The 24,157-nt window shown below is 53.3% G+C and overlaps 2 protein-coding genes across 6 annotated transcripts in view; one reads left to right on the top strand and one right to left on the bottom strand.

The window, feature by feature from the left end:
• The window catches only part of MRPL48 (mitochondrial ribosomal protein L48), a 40,786-nt gene that overhangs the window by 458 nt on the left and 16,171 nt on the right, over positions 1-24,157 (bottom strand). Inside the window, exons 1-7 of one of the 3 annotated variants that reach the window (XM_083820962.1) lie at positions 7,005-7,179; positions 6,077-6,129; positions 5,689-5,726; positions 4,623-4,708; positions 3,718-3,890; positions 2,073-2,175; positions 1,075-1,164 (exon numbers count right to left, since the gene is read on the bottom strand). In XM_083820962.1, the coding sequence (XP_083677088.1) occupies positions 1,075-1,164; positions 2,073-2,175; positions 3,718-3,890; positions 4,623-4,708; positions 5,689-5,726; positions 6,077-6,129; positions 7,005-7,025 (564 nt within the window). In that variant the 5' untranslated portion in view covers positions 7,026-7,179. Of the gene's footprint in view, positions 1-1,074; positions 1,165-2,072; positions 2,176-3,717; positions 3,891-4,622; positions 4,709-5,688; positions 5,727-6,076; positions 6,130-6,579; positions 6,859-7,004; positions 7,180-24,157 lie in introns of those variants that run through there. The other 2 variants (XM_083820961.1, XM_083820960.1) reach the window with 2 other exon arrangements.
• RAB6A (RAB6A, member RAS oncogene family) overlaps positions 13,002-24,157 on the top strand; it is a 58,811-nt gene continuing 47,655 nt past the window's right edge. Inside the window, exon 1 of one of the 3 annotated variants that reach the window (XM_083820986.1) lies at positions 13,002-13,338. In XM_083820986.1, the coding sequence (XP_083677112.1) occupies positions 13,269-13,338 (70 nt within the window). In that variant the 5' untranslated portion in view covers positions 13,002-13,268. The remainder of the gene's footprint in view (positions 13,339-24,157) is intronic. The other 2 variants (XM_083820987.1, XM_083820985.1) reach the window with 2 other exon arrangements.

The following is a 24,157-nucleotide window of genomic DNA, read 5'->3' as shown; positions in this document are numbered from 1 at the left end:
CGTCGGTTCCTCCTTACCCAGCTACCTGCCGCAGGTCCACTGAGGTGAGGAGGCACCAAAATTTACCACAGGGTAAACAGAAAACTGGGGCAAGCTGTTGACCGTGTGTTAAGTGCAGCTACCAAAGCAAAGCACGCTTTCTTCAAGCGAGAAATTCCATTTTGGAAGAGAGAGCACTGGTGTCGTGCTCAAGAAGTCAGCTGAAGACGTCCAGACCTGCCTCTTTCTCCACAATTTCAGAAGAGCGTCCCGAAGCTCAGATCTCTTCTGCGTTGCCAGTCTCACGGAGCCAGCTTGGGTCTTTCCCAAGGGCTTCCTGCATCAGACCGCGATGACTATGCAAATGGCACAATGTCACAGCTCTCCCTCCAGAGGCAGAGCCATCAGCCAAAATTTAAAAAAGAAAAGGCAGTCCTAAGGCAGGGATGGGACTGTGACCAAAGCAAAGCAGATTACTGGACTCGAGAGACCTCCTCCTCTACTCCACTTTGCAGATACGGAAATAATTAAATATGCTACAAAGGCCAACGAAGGGAACTGCTTTCACATTTGAATTTAGCGTACTGCTTTCCCTTTCCTGCTGCAAAAATCTCCTCCCTGAATAAAAAAAACCTCCCCTTCTGCAGAAAACAAGCAGGACCCCTTCCAGAACTCCCTCAAAACGGGGCGCAGTATTTGGCTTTCCCATCTCAGCTTTGCTACCAACTGCTCCACGCAATTCCTGATGATTCCCACACAAGCGGCTGTGGATTCTGACTCGCAGGGAATCCGCGCGAGCGAAAGAAAACAACTTGTAACTCGCCATCCCCTACAAATCTCTGGGCCTGGCTGGGAAGGCGCCTTCTGCGGCACTAATTCTAGAAGGCTAAAAGGGAAATAAAACTCAGCAGGTGTTAGAGGGAACAGCTTTTGATAGATCAAGTGAGGGCCTGGTTCTGGGAGATCTTGGGTGTCCGTAAGTCTCGAGCAGACGCTGGCAGCCTCGGGAACAGGTCCCGTGCTTTTCCAAGCAAATTCATAGCAAGCACCACAGCCGCTTTGTAAACGCGGAGACGCCAGTGAAACGAAACGTACCTCTTTCACTAGCAGATGGACCCCTTCGGGCTGGTTGCTCTGAACGATTTCCAGCAGTATCGGAGCAAACGTTGAACTCAACCCGCTGACCTGAAAGGATAAACGAAGTACTGCGGGAGCAGAATGCCAAACGCAGAACGGACTTGGTTGGTTTGTGGTTTTTTTTTACTAACAGCACGGGAAGAGTCCACTCCAACGCGCGCCAAGGGCTGTCAACCACTTCGTTATGGAAGCAGGCTGTTTCACGTGCTCACCCGTCACGCGCGGCACAGCCCCGAGCTCTTGTTTTGGCTCTCCTCTGTGAACGCCGTGCTTCCCGTCCCCCTCCTCCACCTGCGTGACAGCTTTCAGCCCCGCAGGCTCTACCGCGCTGTTCACTCTCAGTGGAAGCACGCTTCTAGCCCCTTTTCCACGTTGCGCAGACGCGTGGAAGTAGATGCAGGGAGTCTTAACCACGCACGAAGGTCGTCTTTACTTCAGGTGAGGCTAATAAAAAGCCGCCGGGGCAAACCCGCAAGCTCCAGCATTAACCTCACGCTGACTCCCTAGAGAAAAAGTCTGCCTCAAGGTTCAGAACGTAATTCTAAGCAAGGAACACGCTACACAGGAGGAAAGAATCATTTAGCAGAAGTGCTTATCTCAATCAGTTGTATAAAATCTGAAGCTGATGCTAGCAGTATTTTTCCATTTCATCGAGTTTGTCTGATTGTTCCTCCTCAAACGTGATTTTTCTACCCCTTCTGTCAAGCACTCTGCATAAAACAGGTACTACATCTGGCTGAGGCAGACAATCCAGGAACCCCTTCTCTGTCTTCTGCTTTCTGAGTAGAAATGCCAAGAAATCTAATTAGACTTCTTAGCGCTTCCATTTATGCGGAAATGACACACAAATGACACAAGTTTGGGACTTAACTCCTGCTGTCAACGGGATTTTGAGAGCCTGAGAGAGGAGGTGCCGCACACGGACCGCAGCGCTGGAAACAAAGCCCAGCTCGTACCTGGATGACCCTCTGGTGGGTAGTAAGGACGGCGTCCAGCTGCATTTTGGAACCTCGCTCTTCCAAGAACAGCACTTCGTTGGTTTTGGTGGGCATGGCGTAGCTGCAGGAAGCACAGGTGAGGGCTTAGGACGGGGGGATCGGCGCTACCTCACGGGAATGAATCAACTTCCAGCAGCAGAGAACGTGGAAGGAGATTAACTTTTCATGAGAAATTAATTATGCAAACAGCGGATCGTGCAAATCAAGCCCTGGCAGAAGCTGGGGGTTTTACTGGAAAGAGATAAGGGGGAAGCTTGCAGCACTAGAGCCAGAAGAAACCTCTTTCAGCTACAAACACCAGCCCAGGAAGAGAACTTTTAATTTCTTTATAACTGAAGGGGAGCTTTCAAGCAAAACTTCTGGCTGAACCGCCACACCTGCCTCTGATCTCCCGTGCCACTCCGAGCACCACCTCACAACCTCCGCCTGCTCCCATTTCTCACCCGGAAGAGTATTTCCTTCTCCCCCCCTCGCCGACTGCGAGGCTTTCAAAGCACAAATCGTTTCTTTCTGCCTACACTGAACTTCGCACATCGAGTCCGGCCTCAGAGGGCACAGGCACGAGGCGAGGCGAAGACACTTCACGCTGGAAGTGCTTTCAGTGGCCTGAGGCTGGGGGATTTCCCTGATTTTCCCTTTCAAGCACATCACCACGGACGGCGCTAGAATTTCTTCAGAGTTGCTGCGTATCCCTCTTGATAGATGCCTGGGAGACGCTGACGTGCCTCAGCTTTTAGTGCACGAGGTGTCACAGAGAGACCCCAAACAAGCGATCTGTGAATTCTGGATTTCAGATCCACGTCTGTCAGTTCAGCACAGTGGATGAACAGGAAGAAAAATGACTTTTTGGTCTTTTTTAACCAGCACAAAGCCTGAACCACCGCTTATACTCAGAGGTACACCTGAAGAGGGACATTTCAAGTAACTGCCACTAGTATTTTTACTTCCTTATAGCAACATAGTGTTTCTCTCGGTGACTACAGCTCCTCAGATGCACTGCAGAAGCCAAGAAGCTCTGTAACACTCTTCGAACTCACTCAAACCACCAAAGGTGCCATCAGGGGTGCACCTGCTTCAGAGATCTGTGCAACCCAAGCATCCTTTACTAAGGCACCCGCTACTGAGCTAACGTTGCGGGTAGCTCTCCCAAAACCTTCACCCTGGGTTTCCCAAGCTCACGCTGGTTTGTTTAGCACCACTTGCTTGTTGCACGACGTACGTGCAGAGGGACGAGCCTGGATGAAACGCTATAAAGAAAAAAAAACAGCAGCGGAAGTCAGCAATATTTATGCCCGCGTTCCTGGGCTCAGCACCCCCACGCTTTAGCTTTTCTCTCAGAGGAATGAAGCTACACTTCTTCCCTGAGGTTTGTTCAGTGCCTGAACAGTTCTGTTTCAGCCTCCCATAAATAAAAAAACTCCACAGACAAGCAAGAGAGCTAGCAGAGAACACCGGGCAGATGACATAAGGTTTGGATTTGTACGTGGGAATCTATCACAAGGATCATCTCGTGCCCTTTGCCGCAAGGCGTCGTCGTCTACAAGCCTCACGACGCACCGCGATTGCGCGGGATGACAAACGCACAGAGCCACGTCCTTTGTACCTTTCGCTCACTCTGACGGAGAACTGGTTGCAGAGTTTGTGCACATACTGAGCAAAACGCTCCACGAGACACATATCATAGGAAGTCAGCTGGATATTGACATCCCCGTACTCATACTCGGTCCCAGCATTTATCTCTTTCATCTGTACTTTATCCTTTTTCCTCTTTGGAACCTGTATGAAGGAAAAAAATAAATAAAAAAGCATCTTTTTCTGAACGTGGCTGGAAATAAAACGCATTAACCCTTGCCAAACACAGGAGACTGCCCTACTCTCATCTGACAAAGGTTTGCTGAACTGTGCTGAACACATCACAGCCCATCTGTGCTCGCTTTCCCTAGCTATAAAACCGGGCTGACATTATCTTAGCAGATGTTCTCAAGTTGAGCAGTTCAGCTCTTGGATGGCAGAACCACAGAAGCCGCAGAAAAAATACGTGCCTACCATGATTAATTTCTTCTTCCAGGAGACACCAAAGATGAGAAAACAAACTGCTTTCATTTCAGCTCCCGCCTCCGAGGCAGCTCCCTGGATGAGTTATCGTTACCTCATTTTGCAAAAAAAAACTGTCCTCCTTCCAAATTTCAGGGAATGTAAAAAGTTTAAATGCAAATAAGAGCTGCTCTCAACGATTTGAAGTTGGTTTGTCAACTTCATCATCAGGAAGACCTTCCTCCCTCCCGGGCTACTCGTTAATTTAAACAGGAGCGTGGTGGACAAAAGAAAGTATTTGGGCAGCGTTGTACTTCATAACAGTTTCTACTGAGAGATGTAGCGGTAAACTGTTACCTGCCTCCTTTTTAATACGGTTCACCAGCCACGGATTTAATAATATCAACGTTTTAATCAGCCTGTAAATAGACGGGTCGGTGAAAGCAAGAAGAGTAAGGGAGTTTTTATGCCTACCTCCTTCGGGAGTAGATGTTTATACTTCCCAATGCCATGTGTAGGACGGGATTTGTACTGTCTGTGGCAGCTCACGAGGGCACCACCTTAAAATCAAAGCAGAGCAAACACGTTTTCTGCCAAACAGCACACATCCCCTCTTGGAACAAACAGCCACGGGTGCTTCACAAGCCCAGAATCCTTGCTGGGGACAAGGATTTCTCCTTAGTTCTTTGAGGGAAGGCAAAGGCAGACCAAGGCTTCAGTGGTCTCTACCCCACGCGAGCAGCCCGTGTAGCCCATCAGGCTTGCTACAATTCACAGTCGGTTACGGGGAACAACCCGTAAGGGAGGTAGAGATTAAAAGTGACTCATTTCCCAGGCAAATTCTCAAGCAAACAAAACAAAAAAAAAAAAAAAGAGGCAGGCTTGTCAGCACCAGTGGATGGTGAGGATCCTAAAGAAACGTTGCATCTGTCTCCTCTTACGTGACAGCAGCGATGTTGTTATGATGGATCTGAGCCCGCTTAATTTTAAATCCAGCCTGTTCAAATATTCATATGCTAGGAAGCCAAATCAAAATGGCATCAGCTTTTATTTATACTTCCTTCTCCAGAGTAAAATGAAACCCTCCACAGCTTTCATTTTAATAAACGAAGCTCAGAACAGCAAAGAGAAACTGAGCACCAAGGATCTAAGCCACTTGGTTACACTTTGCCTCCATGTCAAAATCAAATTCTACTTCAAATTTAAACAGAGGACTCCACCAGCTCAACAAATGTTAAAGTGGAACCTCCTGTGGGCATAACTCACTTCCTGGGCAGCAGTAGAGCAACAGGGGCTGGCTGGTGCCACCCTGCAGCGTAACGCCATGAACAGGAGCATCTGCCCAGCCAAGAAAGGGGAAACAAGAGAAAAGGTTAGGGAAAAAAAAGGTATAGGTGGAAGCGCAACAGCACGCGCTGGGGTTATTTAACCAGCCAAAATGTGACTGACAAAAAAAAATCAAAAGGAGACGTGAACACTCAAATGTGAAATATTTATGTAGATAAAGTTTGTCTTGCATGGGATTGATGAGAAGCCTTACCTGCAGCACACAGACGGCTTTCTCGGGGTGTTGCTGCTCTGTAGGAAACAAGACAATTATTATCTGTAGGAAACAAGATAATCATTAAAACTCCAATCTCATACAGCTATGGAAACGCTACATATCTGGCCGATCTCAGCAAAGCCTCAAATCCATCAGCCACGGATCAGATCCTGCTATCAGAGACTCTCTCCTGTCCTCATCCTAGAGGTCTTTCACCTCCCTGATTTCAGCTGAAAGTCTTCCCTCCACAATTAGAAAACTTTCCTTATCAAGCAGTACTTTTTAAAATTGTATATGTCTTCTGACCCAGTCTGTAGCAGCGATCAAGTGTTCTTAACCCCTTATGCTGTGTTTTGTTTAACAGATTTGATTTCAAACCACTCACCTGCTAAGAGCGAACACCTGCTTCAGCAGCATTCCCTTCTTCAGGCACAGCACCTGCACCGCAGTCACAAAGCAAGCTCGGTGAATTTTCAGCGGCGCCTCCCAGAACATACCCCTCGAAACAACACCCCAAACCCTCCGAACGCGCCAACAAACCTCCCGATCCACCCACGGCTACCGCTCCCCACAACACCACCGCCACGCAGAGGGAAGTGACAAAGGAGGAGGGTGATGGTGACTACGACGAGGTTCTCCCGCACCCCCCTCACCTTCCTTTGAAGGAGTCGGGGTTGGAGATCCTCCTCCCTGCGGTTACAGATCCCACTCGCCCCTCGCACCGCCCCAACGTCTCCGGGCTACGACGGCCACGCGAACAACCCTTGCGCTTGCCCCAGCTCCGCGCGGACCGGCGACAACGCAGCTCGGCCATGGCGGAGCGAAAAAGGGAGCGTTGCTCTGCCGTCACCACAGCCCTGGCGGGCTGCGTCTGGTTGACACCCTCACCTCGCCACCAGAGAGATACGGCGTGGGGAGGACCGGAGAGCTGAAGGGTCCCCGATGGTGGTGACAGGGCTGGGGGCTGTCCTGGACCCTGTGGCACTGGGGTGGTCCCTGGGCTCCCAGGGAGGGGTGGGGAGGCCCTACACCTCCAGACCCATCACCAGTAACAGAATCTGGGCCTGTCACAGAATCATTAGGGCTGGAAAAGCCCTCCAGGATCACCTGGCCCAACCACCCCCCTACCACCACTGTCCCCCACCAAACCATGTCCCCAAGCACCACGTCCAACCTTGCCTTGAACACCCCCAGGGACGGGGACTCCCCCACCTCCCTGGGCAACCCGTCCCAACGCCTGACGGCCCTTTCTGAGAAGAAATGTCTCCTCATTTCTCCTAATTTCCGACCTAATCCACCTCCCACCCCATTACCTTGGACCCCGCCGCGCTCATCCCCACAGAGCCGCGTCCGCCGCCCAAAGCGCTCCCCCCGCACCCCGCGGCCCCCGCCCCGCGTTCCGCCGCCCGTCCCTTTTCCTTTTGGGGCGTTATAGGGCGAAACCCCGGCGGTGGGGGAGCCGCAGGGGGATGGAGGAGGGAGGAGGGATGGCGGCAGGCAGCGAGGGCTGCGTGGGGAAAATGTCTGCTTGTGCTGACGGGGGAGGGCAGAGACCGCCATAATGGGCATTTGTACAGCGCAGGAGCAAACAGGGGACACTCCTGCTGCGTGGAAGGGAAAACACACTATCCCTGTCCCTATCTTTGTCCCTGTTTTTGTCTCTGTCCCTGTCTTCGTCTTTGTTCCTATCCCCGTCTTTGTCCCTATCCCTGTCCTTGCCCCCACACCAGGGCCAGCGCGGCGCACCCAACCCTGCCCGCTCGCCGCTTCGCCTCGCTACCCGCCGCCCGCCCCCGCGGTCTGATTGGCCCTCCGCCTTGCTTCTTGCAGCGTGATTGGTCTTCCCCTCTCTTCTCGCAATCCGATTGGTCTTTTGCTGTGTCCATCAATAGCAGCCGGACGCTGTTGCGTCGCGGCTCGGCGGCCATGTTGAGTGTGGCGCGCTGAGCGCAGCCAGCGCCGCCCCGCCCCAGCGCCGAGCGGCGGCCATCTTGAGTGTGGCCCGCGCGGCGGCGGCCATGTTAGGGCGGTGCAGGGGCGCTGTGAGGGGAGTGGGGCTGTGGGGCTGGCAGCCATGGGGTCGTCCCTGTCAGCCCTCAGGCGGCCCAGCTCCGTCCCCTCCGGCTGTAGGATCACAGCCAGCACCCAGCAGGCTCCCCCCAGGCTCCTTGTCCTGTGTGAAGGGCGCTTGGGGTCATCCTGGGCTGAGGGGATGCTCCTAAAGCTATCGGGGGCAGCCCTGCTGCCCAGAGCACAGAAAAGTTTTATTTTTAGTGCTTGCAGAGGCAGGACCGGACCTTAGCCCTTAGTAAACATCCACGTAGCAGTTACAGGGTCAGCTGTGTCCACGCTGGCAGGAGGCCAGGGGCCTCGAGCCTGAAGGAGGAGGATTGAACAGCACTGGGGGCCTGCAGCAGGCACGCGTGTGGCCTGTGGGAGAAATAAACACGATTTTATTTTTTTTTTGAAGCAGGGTGCTCTGCTGAGGTAAATCCTGCCTTACCGCCCACACTTTTATCCCTGTTTCTGTCCCTCTCAAGGCAATTCCCTAAAATATTTTAAATGGAAAGAGTGGGGCTGGCAGGAGCCTCTCTGATTTATATATAATGCCTGTTTATCGCTGAGGGGAGGTAGGCGAGGAGGTCTGCCTGGAAAAAACAACACAGTCACACCTTGATTCCTCTGAAACAACAACAAAAAAAGGGTGGCAGCTCCTTACGGTTTAATGGAACTGGAGAGACCCTCGCAGGGTCTTGGCTGTCCCTGGCACCCTTCTTAGCCCTCTGCTGCTCCTCTTCTTCACCAACCCAAACCTTCGTTTCCCCGAAGCTCTTCCCCACACTTCAACCTGGCCCCAATTTCCCCGTTCTTGCCTGGCAGACGCTCCTGGGGCTGAGCCCCCATCTCAGCGCCCTCCCTCCCGGGCAGCAGCTGCCTGGCAGCGTGGTTTCAGGGCAGGATTTAAAGCCCCGCAGACCGATCGCTGCCCCGATCGCTTTTGGCTGGAGCTGGCAGGGCTCCTGATGGACTTTCTCACTCTCTCTTTAGAGTTTCATCAGCGTTCGTTGGCACGGCAAATCTCCGCAGCCGACCAGACTCGCGTGTCTGCTTCCTGCTCCGTCATCCACCCTGCCGGCCCTTGCCCTCGCTTGCTGAGCGCACGGAGCTCCCAACGCGCCCTCGACACCCCCAGGTATGCACGGAGGGAGGAGGAGAAAGGTGAGAGAACAAGGTCCACGCAAAAACAGAGCCCAGGTGGGCTTTATGCCGTGCGCAGGGCTGTTCTGTCCCCTCCACCCACGGTGTGGGCTCAGCACCACCTTCGCGTTCAGCCTCCCTGCTTTGCGAGGACGCGGGCTCCCAGACCTGAGCCGTGTTTTCGTGGCACTCCCTGGACACGACAAAGCTGCTCGTGTGGAGCAGATGTTGTCCTGCCCTTTGATCACTCCTCCGCAGCCCCAGGCAGGGCCACCTTGGCAGTGACGCTTGTTTGATAACCCCAAGGCGCTTTCAGCGAGGAGCGCTGCTGGAGTTTGAGCTGGGTTCAGACCTACGCTCCCATTCCAGGAGGGCTGGGCTTCTCCTCGGGTAAACTTTGAAGCCGTGGACGCAAGGCCGTGCTTGAGGAGGGACGGCTGTGCCTAGAGGGGAATTAACCGACCCCATTAATTTACGGGGTGAGGCCGTGACAAGCGCTGCAATTACGAGCGTGTCGTGCCCACGATGGTGCTTTATTCCATGGCCTCAAATGCTGGGTGTTCCTGGAGGGGAGCTATAACCCCCCCCAATTCCCTTTAACACCTCTCCCCTCATGGGCACTAACCTTTTGGCCATCCACGACACATTTCTGAGCATGGAGCATTGCCCCAGACCGAGCTCGGGGTACAGCAATCCCTGCGAAACACACAACAGGAATCCCCCCCCATCTCCTAGCGGCCTACACGTCTCAGTGAAACAAAGAGTCCACCCCTTAATTGCAGAGTTTCCACGAGGTCTGCCTCAGACTGATGAATTTTAAGGCCAAAAGGGACTGTTAAATGACGTAATCTGGTTTCCTGCAGGTTGCAGGCTATAGATTGCCGCAGCCTTACAGCTGTATGGAAGCAGATCACCCCGGGTTTGACGAAAGCATCTTTCTCACAAAGGCTCCTGCTCTTGATTTCGCCTGGATACAAAGAGAGCTCTGCTCCTGGCAGCTTGTTCTGCCAGCCGAGAGCACTCTCAGTTAAAAACGCGGCCCTTATTTCCACCGTGAACGTGCCCCGGCTCCTGCTCCCAGCCGCCGCTTCTTGTCGTGCCTTTCTTTGCCTCGTGAATCGTTTCCGAGCCAGGTAACCCAACACCTGCTGAGGCTGTTTCCAGGAGCGGAGCCTGCTTTGCTTTTTTTTTTTTTGTGACTGTTGGAAAAAGAAACAAAGGTTTTCGCATTGTTCCTTTCCCCCGGTGGGGGACTAAACCCAAACCAACCCCTTCTCTGTACATCCTCCCTTCTCTGTACATCCCCCTTCTCTGTACATCCCCCTTCTCTGTACATCCTCCCTTCTCTGTACATCCCCCTTCTCTGTACATCCTCCCTTCTCTGTTTCTAAAAAACCAGAGGCTTAGGGCCACCTGTAGGGCCTGCAGGAGTCGGTGGACGATCTCACGTGGCTTCGATGAGCGGAGCAGGTCCCTCAACTGCTGGATCTCCGAATCCTCATCTCGGTCCCCTGCCAGTCCCTCAGGCCGAAACCGCTCGGGCAGGCAGTACGAAGCGTTTACTTTGCCCGCCATAAAGGGATGCAGAGCCCGAGCAGGGCTTTTGGACAGAGCAGCGATCAAAATAATCGTTAGCAGCAGTCAAGATTCATCCCTGGTGGACAGCCTTTCCCCGGGAGCAGAGGGAAAGGTCCCGGAATCCATCCAGGCACGTAAACAAGGGCAATACACGGATTTAAAATGATGTTGAAATGATTTAAGTCAAGCCTCTGCCGGACTAAACGTCCTTTCCTCATCACGTCAGAGAGCAGATGTAACGACCAGCACTGCCCAAGGAGCGCTCCCAGATGCCGAGCGCAGAGCAGAACGCGACCTCCTGCCTATTAAAGCCTCCCTGAATTTAACCACCAAACTTAAACTTATTTAAATTTTAAATTTAAATTTAACCACCAAAGGCACGTTTTCTCTTTCAGTTCTCTGGCAGTTCGAGGCCTGGAAGAGAAAAAAAACAACTCGGGAGCGGTTAATTGCGTTAAGGGAATACAAATTAAATAATCAGAAATGGAAAGGACGAACTAGGTTTTTTTGAAAACACCTCCTAATCCCGCGCCTGGGCTGCGGGTGCTGCTCGGGGTGGGATTCGTGGCAAAACCCAGGTCCCCGGAGCAGGAAGGGTCAACGAGCGTTTGCGTTCGCATGCAGAGGACGTGCCGGGAGACCCCGAAGGACGCTCAGGGCCAGGACGACCTACCTGCGGGTAAATAAATAATCGCCAGGACTTTGTGCCCCCTTCAGCTCCGCGGACCGCGTCCAAATCCGGGACAGCCTGAGGCGGCTGGGAGCCTCCTCTGCTGCTGAGCCTCGAGGGCGAGGCAGCCAAAACGGGGAGAAACGGGCAAAAAACAGCTAAAGGAGGGCTTGCCCTAGGTTAACTGGATACGGTTCATAAAAAAAAAAAAGGAAAAAGGAAAAAAAATGGCCCAGGTTTCCCTTTTTTCCTACAAACGAAGACATTTTGATGAAACCAACTGGGGGTGGCAGCTTCCTGGAGGAGCCTCTGGAGACGTTTTGGGCCGTGTTTTTCGTTTCCTCAGGACCTGGAAGTGCCAAAGGTCACCAAGAGCTTCCTGAATTTCCGCACGCGCCGCGGCCGCGGCGTCGCTCGGGGCCCAGGCACCAGCTGAAGCGCCCGAGGAACCGCCGCGGATTTCGAGGGGAGCGAGAGGCAGCGGTAGAGGCGTGAGGTTTCGGCGTCCGCTCGCAGCACCGCAGCCGGATGGCGGGGGGAGGATTCGGTGTTTCCACGCAGGGAGGGAGGCGGAGGAAGAGGAGCGCTTGGAGGAGAGTATGGGGAGCGCTTTCCGTCCAGCTCCACGCTGCTTCCAGCCGTCATTAGGATCCAGAGTGAACACCTCCCCCCCCCGCTTCCAGCCCTCGTTAGGCTCCAGAGTGAACACCCCCTGGTATCCAGGACCACTGTCCTCTGCCATCATTAGGCTCCAGAGTGAACACCCCCAGTATTGAGGACCACCACTTCCATACATCGTTAGGCTCCAGAGTGAACACCCCCCAGTATCCAGGACCCCCACCATCATTAGGCTCCAGAGTGAACACCCCCAGTACTGAGGACCACCTCTCCCCGCCATCATTAGGCTCCAGAGTGAACACCCCCGGTATCGAGGACCACCACCTCCATCCATCATTAAGCTCCAGAGTGAACACCCCCAGTACCCAGGACCCCTGCCCCCCGCCATCATGAGGCTCCAGAGTGAACACGCCCAGTATTGAGGACCACCTCTCCCCGCCATCGTTAGGCTCCCGAGTGAACACCCCCCACTATCCAGGACCACTGCCATCATTAGGCTCCAGAGTGAACACCCCCAGTATCCAGGACCACCTCTCCCCGCCATCGTTAGGCTCCAGAGTGAAAACCCCCCAGTACCCAGGACCCCCGCCATCATTAGGCTCCAGAGTGGACACCCCCCAGCATCCAGGACCGCTGTCCTCTGCCATCGTTAGGCTCCAGAGTGAACACCCCCAGTATCCAGGACCCCCGCCATCATTAGGCTCCAGAGTGAACACCTCCAGTATCCAGGACCCCCGCCATCGTTAGGCTCCAGAGTGAACACCTCTGGTATCGAGGACCACCACTTCCATCCATCATTAAGCTCCAGAGTGAACACCCCCAGTACTGAGGACCACCTCTCCCCGCCATCGTTAGGCTCCAGAGTGAACACCCTCCGGTATCCAGGACCACTGTCCTCTGCCATCTTTAGGCTCCAGAGTGAACACCCCCCAGTACCCAGGACCCCTGCCATCATGAGGCTCCAGAGTGAACACCCCCAGTACCCAGGACCACCACTCCCCACCATCGTTATGCTCCAGAGTGAACACCCCCAGTATTGAGGACCACCACTTCCATCCATCATTAAGCTCCAGAGTGAACACCCCCCAGTGCCCAGGACCCCTGCCCCCCGCCATCATTAGGCTCCAGAGTGAACACCCCCCACCTTCATTCAAGCCCCGCCCCCCCCGCCCCCTGATTGGCTCCGCGGCCGGGCGCCGAAGGGCGGGGCGTTAAAGGGCGGGGGCCGCGGCGCGCATGCGCAGAGGAGGAGGAGGAGGAGGAGGAGGGGGGCGGTGACGGGCGGGGCCCCGCGGCGGCTGCGTGAGGCGGGGGCGGGAGCGCGGCCCTGAGGGGAGCGGCGGCGGCGGCGCCTCCAGCTCCGGCACCTCCCCGAGCCTCTTCCCGGGAGAGGGGGGAAAAAGGGGAAAAAAAAAAGGGGAAAAAAAAAATAAAATTAAAAATAATATAGCCGGGGAAGCAGAGAGCTCGCTTGGGGGGGGGGAAGGCTGCCGGCGGCACCAGCAGCGGCACCATGTCGGCGGGCGGCGACTTCGGGAACCCGCTGCGGAAATTCAAGCTGGTCTTCCTGGGCGAGCAGAGCGGTGAGGAGCGGGGTTTGGGGGGGATTTGGGGGGGGGGTTGGGGCATATCTGTGTGGGGAGTGCCCCTGGGGGATGGGGGTTGGGGGGGGGATTTTTGACGGGGGTGCCCCCCACCCCCCCCACCCCGAGGGGGTATTTGAGGGGGGCTGCCTCCGGGGGGAGATTGGGTAAATTTTGAAATAAATTAAAATGTAAGCGTTTAGGGTTATATATTTGTATATATATTTATTTTTTTTTTTGGGGGGGGGGGGGGGTCCTGTAATGGGTCCTCCCCCCCCCCATCAGCTCCCTTTCAGGGGAGCGGGGCCCGGCTGCTGATTCATCAGCCCTTAAAATCCTTCAAATTCCAAAAAAAAAAAAAAAAAGAAAAAAAATCCCTGAAATTCGAGCCAGTGGGGTTCTTTTCTTCCTGGCCTTGTGCATTAAAAAATAAATAACCGTGCTTCTTCCTTGGGAGAGCCCCCCCCCGGCGACGTCCCCGGGGCAGCGGTGAGTTTTTGGGGTGCCCCTCGTGGGGGGCGGGGGGCTCGGGGCCATCCCCGCTGATTTTTGGCACGGGAACAAAAAAATCTGCGGGTGTCAGGGTGGGGTGCTGCCCCCCCCCCCCCCCCCCCCCCAGCCACCTTTGGTCCCTGTGTGGCAGCAGATGACGAAACACCTCGGCTTTTCTCCCCCAGCGCCTCGCAGCCCGGCGTTTCCTCGCCCCTATGGAGGTGAGCCCGGCCATAAAGCTGCTCCTAAACCCAAATATTTTCATTTTCCACGTACACCGTCGGTTCCCTTTAGCCTGCTCCTTCCACCCTCTTATTTTTTTCCCCTTCCCGTTAGCGATTCAGGGAGCACGAGTTCAACCCGGCGATTTCTTTTTGGGGGGAGTCGCCGGCTCGGCTCGGTGCTGCTCGGCCAGCCATTTTCTGAGGGTTTGGGAAGAGGGGCATGTGTAGGGGATGCTCTCGGCTTTATTTTTGTTTCCCCTCCGAGTGATTCGTTAATCTGAATTAAAAATCAGCCGTGCGTTTGCAAAACGCTGCGTTTTCCTGTATTTCTGAGCCTCAGTCGAGGTTTGGTGCATCTTAAATCTCAGCAGCTCAAGGATTGCACGTGAATTTCTCGGCTGTCTGTTCCAGCAGCCGCATCTTCAGACAGCTCCTTCCTCCAGCCTCACCGCGGGTTTTCTTTTTTTCCCCCTCCCAGCTAATCGTCTGGAGCTCGTGAATGATTCCCCTTGATAGCCTCAAATCTGGAGCGATTTGAGGGGGGGGGGAGAGACGGGGCTTTACGGGTGTAGCGTAAGAAAATACTGCTAACGAAATACCCGGAGCGCCGCTGCTGTGACCGGCTTGCAGATGCCTTCGAGCTGGCTTTAACGTGGCCCCGCTGGCGGCTGCGCTGCGGGATTGAGACCTGCCTTTGTCTGGGCTCCTGGGCGCTGACCGTAGCACAGCGGTGCGGCCCCGCGGCCCCCAGGTGCTGCAGCCCGGCCGTGCTCCCTGCCCCGACGCCGTTCTCGGATGGTTCTGGCACGAGAAGGGGGGAAAAAAAAAAGCCTTTTTTTATTTCGGGGCCGAATCTCTTCGGGTGGCGCTGGCGTGATGTAATGCTGTTTTTTTTTTTTCCTTCCTGGTGTCCAAAGCGTGCCTAGCTCCCCTTAACGTGCGGTTCCTGGAAGAATAAACGTCCTAATAATGCTCCTCCGTGTCGTGGAGGTAATTCAGGAGCATCTCTCGTTCTGCCAAGGGATTTCGAGCGGGTTTTGCTTCCACACACCTCCCTCATTTGTCATTTTGAAGGTTAAAGGAAAATGTAGATTGTTTTTTTTAAAAATAACAGCGGTTTTGTGAACCTGCCCGTCTCTTTGTACAACTGTTGCGGTGGGTTGCCGCGTTCCCTCCCTGCGCAGCCCGAAGGTTGCCTGCCCCGCTGGAAGGCCGTGATTAAAGCTCTCCTCCCGCCGCTCGGAGGGGTGCTGGGCGCTTCTGCTTCGTTTGCCTTCGGGGACCCGGCGGTGGCAAACGAAAACCTTCCGAAGGGCTGCGGTGCCGCCGGGGTCGCTCCGGTGAACGTCTGCGGTACGGTTAAGAGATCCTTAACCCGAGCTTGGCGCTGCGCAGGCGTTTCAGCCCCGCCGTGTCTCTCCCGACCTAGATGGTTGAGTGGCACGGGCAGGGGCTGGAAGCGTCGCCGGGCGATGCGACTGGAATCTTGAGCCCGCTCGGTGGCTGCCGCCCGTGCTTTCTGCCCCTCTCCTCGGCCATATTGCGGGAGCTCCGCGCCGCTCGCGCGGACTGCGGTGATTCCTCCTCGTTATGCAGCTCACCGCTAGCTGCGGATCCTCTCCCCCCGTGCCAAGATGATGGTTTTTTGTGGTTTTTTTTAAGAAACCTTTCTCCCCTCGCTGCCCGAATCCCTCCCAAGCCTTTCCCTTGCTTTTTTTTTTTTTATTGTCTGCCTCTCGTGCCTTTTATTGCGCCAGCTCCTCGAGGAAGCTGCCGCCCCGCTGCAGGGAGGCAGGTCGCTCGCCGCTCCCCCCCCGGGATTTCCTGCAAGTCATCGCCTCTGCTCCGCGGCCCCCGCGCCGGCCAGCGAAGCCTGGGCTCTTGCCGCATGCACCGAGGATTCATCGCGAGCCCGCAACGTAATCCGCAGCCAGCTCGAGGAGAAAGAAGGAAATTTCTGCCTCCTTTTTATTTATAAACTTGTAGTACAAGGGTACGGCAGCGGGCAAGAAGGCAGCTTCGGCAGCGCTTGCCTTAATTGAATTACTTTTTCTCAATGATCGCAGCTTACAGAGTTTAGTGGCTTTAAATACGCTAATCTTTGCTGAAAAGGCAGAGAGCTCTGCGCTGGGGGGATTAGATAGAGCTATTGTGTTTAAAAAAAAAAAATAAAAAATAAAAATGGTGTGCTTCTTACTGCCTTTGATCTTGTTTTATCAGGTGACTTTCCTCAGCCCTAATGCCTCAAGCTTAAGGGATTCTGATTCCTGGGTCGCATCAGTGAGTGCGCCCATCACCTGTGCCGGGGTAGCTCCCCATAAATACGGTTTACACTCAAATATGACATATTTAATTTTATTTTGCCTATGAACGCCTCTCCTCTGCTCAGTTTTTGACGGAGGGGGCAGAACCGGCCGCTGGGGCGCTGTAATAGCGATATTCTCTCCTCACGTGGCTTTCTGATGCGGCTTTTATTGGCGAGCGAGTCTGAAGGGCACCAGCGCGTGCAGAAAGCAAAAGAAGCCCCCGTCGTCTCGTACCGCCTCGCGTAAGATCCCAAATAAATAAAAAAAAACAGAACCAAGCAGCCATTTTTGTCGGGAACCGAGATGTTGGTGCCGAAAACGCCGATGGGTGCGATGTAAGAACGGGTAGGACGTAACAGTTCGGAAACCGCTGCCGAACCGCGCCGTTACGCAATGGTGTTGGTCTGGGCAGCGCCGAGCCCGCTAATTAATTAGATAATTGGAGAACTGCGGGTGGTTTGGGTGCGAGGCTGGCCCAGCGCTGACCGCTGCCTCTAAGACGGGCGTCCCTGGGCGACTTGGAGCTCGTTTTTGGGGAGTTCTCTGCCTTGCGAGCTCCTGGCGGCCGTCAGCTTGTCCCTTTCCCAGCGCCTTGATTTTCTCGCGGCCGTGTCTCCGTGCGCTTGGCTTTGCGTTCGGGCCCGACGCGTTTTTGCACAAGTCGCCGGGCTTCGTTTTCTTGGGTTCTCCTGAATATCGTCGTCCTCTTCTCCGTCTGTGAAATAACCTTTCCAAAAAGCGTGTCGGGCCTGGAGAAAGAGGCTGGAGTTCTTTGTGGTGCCCGTTCTCCTGGTGCCTTCTGATTCCTGCCTATTTGTGGAAGGAAGGGGAGAGATCTGAAGGAGCTAGATCCCTTCTTCAAAGGAAAAAGAGCCGCACCTCTCCGCATTTAAGTGTTTTTTTCTGTCTGCATCCGAGAAATAACTTGTGAACTTAGAAGAATAGGGTCTTCTGATCCCTTGGCGTCAAATAATGGGGTTTTATCTGCAGCTCTTCGTTTGGTGCCTCTTGGCATGCAGTCCAGGTTCTGCGAGGCTGATGGCCGAGCCTTTTGCTGAAGATGTAAGCGAGGCTAAGGGAGGAAGGAAGGGTGAGGAACATCACCGCTAGCAGATCGCTTAGCGTTTGGAAATGCCTGCAGTTCTCGGTCATTTTTGGAGGCTTCGCCATTCCATAAAAATCCGCTTTGCGCAGTCCCTCTTTGAAACGTGTACCTCCCCATTGACCACGCGCAATTCAGGTCTATTATGGCATCTGCTGATTAAAACCAACCAGCAGAAGAAGCAAAACGCCTCTCAATGGTGTGAAACGTGGCTCAGAAATCAAATTTTTCTCTCTCGACGTGAACGCTGTAAGGCTTTTTTTCACGACAACATCTGAAACTCGTCGTTTGAGTCCTGTAAGCCGCAGGAAAAGGTTCCTCGTGACACAGGCATGTTTCTGAAAGGGTATAGGAGCTCGTTTATCTCTTCTGCTACGGGACAGGGCAGAACGAAATACAAATGTTATTTGGAGATGAATGGATATGATCAGAACTACGGGTTTGACGCATTAGTGTAAATTATTTATGCAGGTCTAACAAAAAAAAGTCTCTCATCGGATGACTTGACAGCCGAAACACGGACCGGAAGGGAAAGTGGGCTTTGCCAGCTCTGATTTCTTGATGTATTTACTGAGCTTACGTGGAGTTGAAAAGCTAAATGGGTTCTCTTCTCCTCGGCACAGAACAAACTCCGCTGGATTCGAAAATATTGAGGGGCCCAAGGACAGCAAATGATCAAATCAGGGTACGGCAGGCGTTTTCTTTCCTGTTTGAAGCTGGATAGGCTGAATTTGTTTTTAGGATATTCGAGTAGTGTTAACTGGGGCAGGTTTTTGGTGCGTTTCATTCAAATTCTTCTTACCCAGATGCAGCTTAGTGCATCGCAAAGTAAAAAATGCTAATCTGGGAAGGAAATATCGTATCCAGCTAAACTTAAATGGGTGTTCTTCACCTGTGTGAACGAGATATTGGTTCACACGGCTTCGGGCTGCCTCCTGTTGGCTTTTTTTTGGCAGAGCCCGGTCCTCAGGTGAGGAAGGAGCTCCTGGTTCCTCTGCGAAGCCCAGCAGGAGCGTTCGGTTAATTTGACTTCAGAAGCAGGGTGTAACTTTCTTTCTGTTCCCAGCTAGCCCTTCTTTCTGCTGGCCTCCTGTTACGCCGCCGTGAGTCGGAGCTGCCTGAGGGCCGCTGCATGGTTTCCCACTCCCCTGCACGCCTTGAAAAGGCTCCTCGGGCTCCCGGCGTGCGCGGGGGACGCCGCCTGGTTCAGTTACAGCGTGCACGAGGGAAGCTGAGGAACACCCTAGGTACTGTCCAGAGGTTTGAGTTTTATTGTAGTTTCTTTTACAGAGCCAAACCCCAAATCCTTAAGACTTGGTGACGATGAGAACCGGTTAAAATGAGCCGTTTTTGGCCACGTCCGAACTTCTTTAGTCCCACCGCCAAGACCGGAGCTGGCAGTGCCACCGCAGTGGGTGGCTGCGGGTGGATCCCGCGTGGCCCTGGCTCCTCGCTGGAGTTCCTTGCTTTCGCCTCGGTGCCTGGCACTGGGGCGTACTCGTAGGAGTTTTCCGGCGATGCCAGTATCCCTGGAGATGCCACTCAGCTCTTCTGAGACTGGTGGGCTCGTAGCGTTCTCATCCAGACGCGTGTAGGAGTCATCAACACGCAGGATTAAGGCTTCGGTCAAAGTCTGAAGCATATTTGCCCAGAACTGAACAGAGTCTGGAAGAAATCAGCTGTGTCAGGGGAGGTGCGGGCAAATCTGCTGCTGAGAAAATGTTCTTCGCTTTCCCTTGGTCTCGCTTAGGTCTTGAATTTCCTTAAACCTTGGTGCTGTTAATGTTTGTGACCGTATAAACGAGCACTGCTCACCCTGCTAAGTGATGTTTTTTAATGATTTGCTTCTAGGAGAGCTGTCAGCTGTTGCTGCGGCACAACCCCCCCTGCTCCACCGGCCTTGTAATTAATGCAGGGGCCGGTTTATTCCATTTCTCTAAATGCTTCCTGTTACGCTTCCTGTGCCTGCCTCTGTCTAGGTTTGAGTTACGGCCAATTCATTTTCTTAATGTTCGTGATATGGGCAACACAAAGGGAAGGGAAATGAAATCTGGACTGGATGTGCAGCTAAAAGGAGAGGGGCCCTCGGAGGGTGTAGTCTCGCTGGCGGAGCTCCAGGCAGGGGCTGATGCAGGACTGACGACGTTCCTGGGAGAACCGGGTCCCTTTATCCCTGCCAAGGGGTCTGAGTAGCTGCTGCTGGGGTTAGGGAGCGAATCCCTGCTGGTGGGGGGGGAGAGTCGGGCCCTGCGGAGGCTCTGAAGCTGTCTGCAGAGAAACGGGCAGGCACCGTTGCGTTGATTTCACTGCAGAAATGTCCTCGCAGCTTGTAGGGCTGGGAGCTTCCTTTGTTTTAACGAAGACGCTGGCTTCTCCGGGAGGAGAAAATACTCGTTACTGCCTCTGCCCTCTTCTGCCAGCGCGGCAATGGCTGCGAGAAGCCCACCTGTCAGGACGGGGAGATATTTTCTCCGTCTTGACAGAAAGGAAGGCTTAGCAGAGGGAATCTGAGCTGGATGGGCGATTGAATCATCCAGCGAGCGGCGGAGGCGGCGGAGGAAATGAAGAGGGAAAAAAAATTTATTGTAAGTGCTGCGAGCAAAAGCGTGGTGAGCACACAGATCGATAGGTTTTTGGGGAGAGCAGCGTGAGCTCGGGAGCAGGAAAAGAGGGCGTTCGGTTAGAAACGCAGGTAAGTGGAGAGCGCTTTCTTTGGGAAAAGCAACTGAACCTGCAGGTAATGTGACTGCATCCATCAGGAAACTATTGTGGAGGCAGAGGAACAGGGCTTCACTTCCACGGGTAACAGAACTAATTGGCAGTGAAGCACCGTGCTGCATTATCTTCTCGTTCAAAGGAAGTTCTGACCTCTTCTTGACTTTCCTAGACAGGAACAGGCACGTCCTCCTGCTACATGTTCACGGCCTTGTATTTATGTTGTCTGTATTAGCTGATTTTTTTCCCTCTGGTTTCACGCTGGTGCATTTGCTCTTGAAGCAGTTTTCGAGCGTTGTGTGTCCTTGGCGCTCTCAAAATGGCTGAAAATCACTTCATGGCTCCGGAAAAGCTGCAGTGGCTTTACTAAAGCCGAGCTTCTCCTGCTTGCTTGGGTGAAGCCAGGAGCAGCTCTCAGCGTAGCAGGCGAGCGCAGCAGGAGGAGGCTCAAATTAAAGTGGCCGTGGAAAGTTTGGCTTTGGCATGTCACCTCAAGGAAGCACTGAGGTGTTTTGCCTCTCCTCCTGACCTCCGAATGCGTTGTCGTAGAATATCCCGAGTTGGAAGAGACCCACGAGGATCATCGAATCCAACTCCTGGCTCCACGCAGGCCTACCCAAAAACCAGAATGCAAAGAACTGCAAAAATGGAAGGAATTGCAAAAAAGGCCTTACAAACAAGGCCCCTCAGGCTGGGGCTCTTTTCAGCCCTGTTCCCAGCCCCAGCCACCGTTTTGAGCTCCTGTAATGCCTTCTCAGCTTTCCAAGCTGCCCCTTCATGTCTGTCCTTTACGTATTTGATTCACAGTCGCGTTCCCATTCTTTCTGTTCTTCCAACCTTCTCATTTTTTTTGAGTTATCTCTTGCCTCTTTGCTAAGCAGTCGTTAGAGTGCCTTTTATCCGCCACCATGCAATTAACGTGGTGACCGTAGGCCTTTTTCCACTTCTTTATTTTTAGCTGCCTTTAAACCTCGATGGCCCTTGGAGAAGGGGATAATTTTTTCTCCCGAGTCCGCATAAACAGCAGGCAGATCATAAGGTTGTGTGCCATAAAACGTACCCCTTTATTTGGATGCTGGACTGTCGTAGCAGACTTGAACCAAGCTTTTTCTCAGTGAAAGTATCACAATATTGTAATCATCTGCTGGTCTGCTGTTAAAAATTTTCCCGTTTCTCTGTGCAGGAGTGCAAGAGGCTGATAGGTTGCATCTGTTTAGCTGTGTCTGCAGGCTTTGTGGGCTGCTGAAGCAAGTAATTTGCTGTTAGTACAGTCTTGGCCTTAGAAATTCCAGGTTTGCTTCAAATTATGCAAAGGGTTTTTTTCTTCTGTGAAATAGAGCTGGATTTTTCACCGAATCGTCAAAGTGCAGAACATAGAATAAACTCAAGGGGAGCTTTGTGCTAATTACTGCAGCGTTTCCCACAGAAGTTCCTGACTTGTAGAGGAACACTTCCCTCCAGGATTGTGAGGATAATATTTCCAGTGGTCCTGGTGGCTAGTGCAAGACTTGCCCAGGTAAGAATGAGCTGGGACTCGAGAGCTGGCGTTGCCTGCTGGATTTCAGGTTAGATCAAGCCGCCTTTTTTCTGTTGTCACAGTCGGAACCAGGAGTATTGAAAGGTGGAGGAGCCGTGTACCCCTACATCACAGTATTTCTGCAGGAGATCCTAGGAAGAACAAGGCTTTCCATCCAGCTTTGCCTTTTGGACAGTAGAGGAGGGAACAAAGTGCCCTGCGTGAAGTGTTTGAGTTTCAAAACAGCTCTGTGCATTTTTTGGTGATTAGATGCTTCCCAAGCACTTGCAGGTTCTTGAGTCAGGTATTTTAGACTTTTATGCTTTTTTTTCCTCCAAGCTGCTTTGATTTTTTGATAGGTGATTCCCCCCAGCCACCATCAGCCACATAGTGGAAGGTGACAAGCAGGAGTCGTGTACTGCTTGGTGGCAGCTCTTTTGTGCATCTTAATGGCAAACAAACGTGACCTGTGGTTTTGATAGTATTTCTTTGAGGCTCTCAGGGAACTTTGTGGCGTGCTTAAAGCTGGCTTTGTAGGTGTGACAGCCTGAAGGCCCCAAATCGTCCTATGTGCTTGGTTATAGAAGTTTCCGAAGTGGGAAAAAGTCTTTTAGTTATATCTCGGAGAGCAAAAATTGCAGTTAAGTAGAGACTTAACTAGTATGCGTCCTTCAAGCCCTTATGTGAATGAATTTAGCATTGTTGTTCCTCTGAAAAATACTGCAGGAGGAGAATATTTCAGGGTACTGTATTGCAACCAAAGCGTAGATAATTCTGTTCTAAACAATTCCCTACTCCAAACCCAACTTCTCACATAAACGCTTTTTTTTTTTTTCCCCGTTAAATCCTGAAATTCGTCTGGAGTAAACTTTCTAGAAAACGTCAGAATTAAAAATAATACCCAAGCACTTGTTTCGCTGACTACTTGTAACCAAATCCCTATCTCTTGAAGTCTGTTTTTTATTTAATTCTACCAGCTGAATTTTAAACCTCGGGCCTGCAGACCCCTGTGGCTCCGTGGCCTATTTCCAAGGCGTTTGTGAAACGCAGCTGAAGGGGGGGAAAAAAAAGTTTGTCAGCTGGCTTAAACTCCCAACAGAGAAGCCTGTGTCTCACTTAGGAAGGTTTTAGAGGCCTGCACATTGAAAGGGTGGCAACAGTTGTGCAAGATTAACGTTCCTTCCTTTGCCAGGTTGACTGTTTTTGCCCAAAGTCCTTCCTCTGTAGGGCCGGAGGAGCAGGGGTGCCAGGTGTCCGTGCTGACGGCCTCCACGTGGCTCAGTGCTGGGTCCCGCTCTTCGGTCACAGCAACCCCATGCAGCGCTACAGGCCTGGGGCAGAGCGGCTGGAAAGCTGTGCAGAGAAGGATCTGGGGGTGTTGGTTGCCTGAACACGAGCTGGCGGTGTGCCCAGGTGGCCAAGAAGGCCAACGGCATCGGGCTCGTGCCAGGAGTAGTGCGGCCAGCGGGGCCAGGGAGGTGCTCGTCCCCCTGGGCTCTGCTCTGGTGAGGCCGCACCTCGAGTGCCGGGTTCAGCTTTGGGCCCCTCGCTACCAGAAGGACATCGAGGCCCTGGAGCGTGTCCAGAGAAGGGCTCCGAAGCTGGGGAAGGGCCTGGGACACAAGTCCTGTGAGGGGCGGCTGAGGGAACTGGGGGTGTTTGGGCTGGGGAAGAGGAGGCTCAGGGGAGACCTCATTGCTCTCTACAACTGCCTGAAAGGAAGGTGTGGGGAGCTGGGGGTCGGCCTCTTCTCACAGGTAACCAGTGACAGGACCAGAGGGAACGGCCTCAAGTTGTGCCAGGGGAGGTTCGGGCTGGAAATGAGGAGACATTTCTGCTCAGCAAGAGCGGTCAGGCGTTGGGACGGGTTGCCCAGGGAGGTGGTGGGGTCACCGTCCCTGGGGGTGTTCAAGGCAAGGTTGGACGTGGTGCTTGGGGACATGGTTTGGTGGGGGACAGTGGTGGTAGGGGGGTGGTTGGACCAGATGATCCTGGAGGGCTTTTCCAACCCCAATGATTGTGGGATTCTTTGAAAGCTGTCGTGGTTCAGGAGCAGAGCTGTGAAGGAGAAGCAGCGTGCTGTCGGGATACACCCCTCTTGAATTCTTAATACCAGGCATTTATGGCCATGGATCGCCTGGGCCTGTCTGAGGAGCCAGAAGCGTGCAGCTGCCTAAGCCGTGCTGCTCTGCAGTTCTGCACATCTCTGGCTTCTGTTGCTAGAAACGAAATGTCTCAGTGGGGTTTTTTGGTGCTGAAAAGCAGGGCCCTGTGCAGTTCTTGTAACACACACACAGGTGTACATGCTCTGATCTGCTCTGGCGCCGAGCTCCTTTCCTCCTGCGTTGCTGTGGAGTTGCATCATGTAGGCCAACCTCTGTGTATTGTTGTGCAGAGGATTTTTTTTTTTTTACGTCCGTGGTTATTTTTGCAGCAGTCCCCAGGTATTCTCCGCATCCACGCT

Source organism: Anser anser (genome assembly GCF_964211835.1).
Source record: "Anser anser genome assembly, chromosome: 1".
NCBI classification, from domain to species: Eukaryota; Metazoa; Chordata; class Aves; order Anseriformes; family Anatidae; genus Anser; species Anser anser.
Note: the sequence above shows the minus strand (reverse complement) of the source record. Positions and strands in the feature narration are given on the sequence as shown.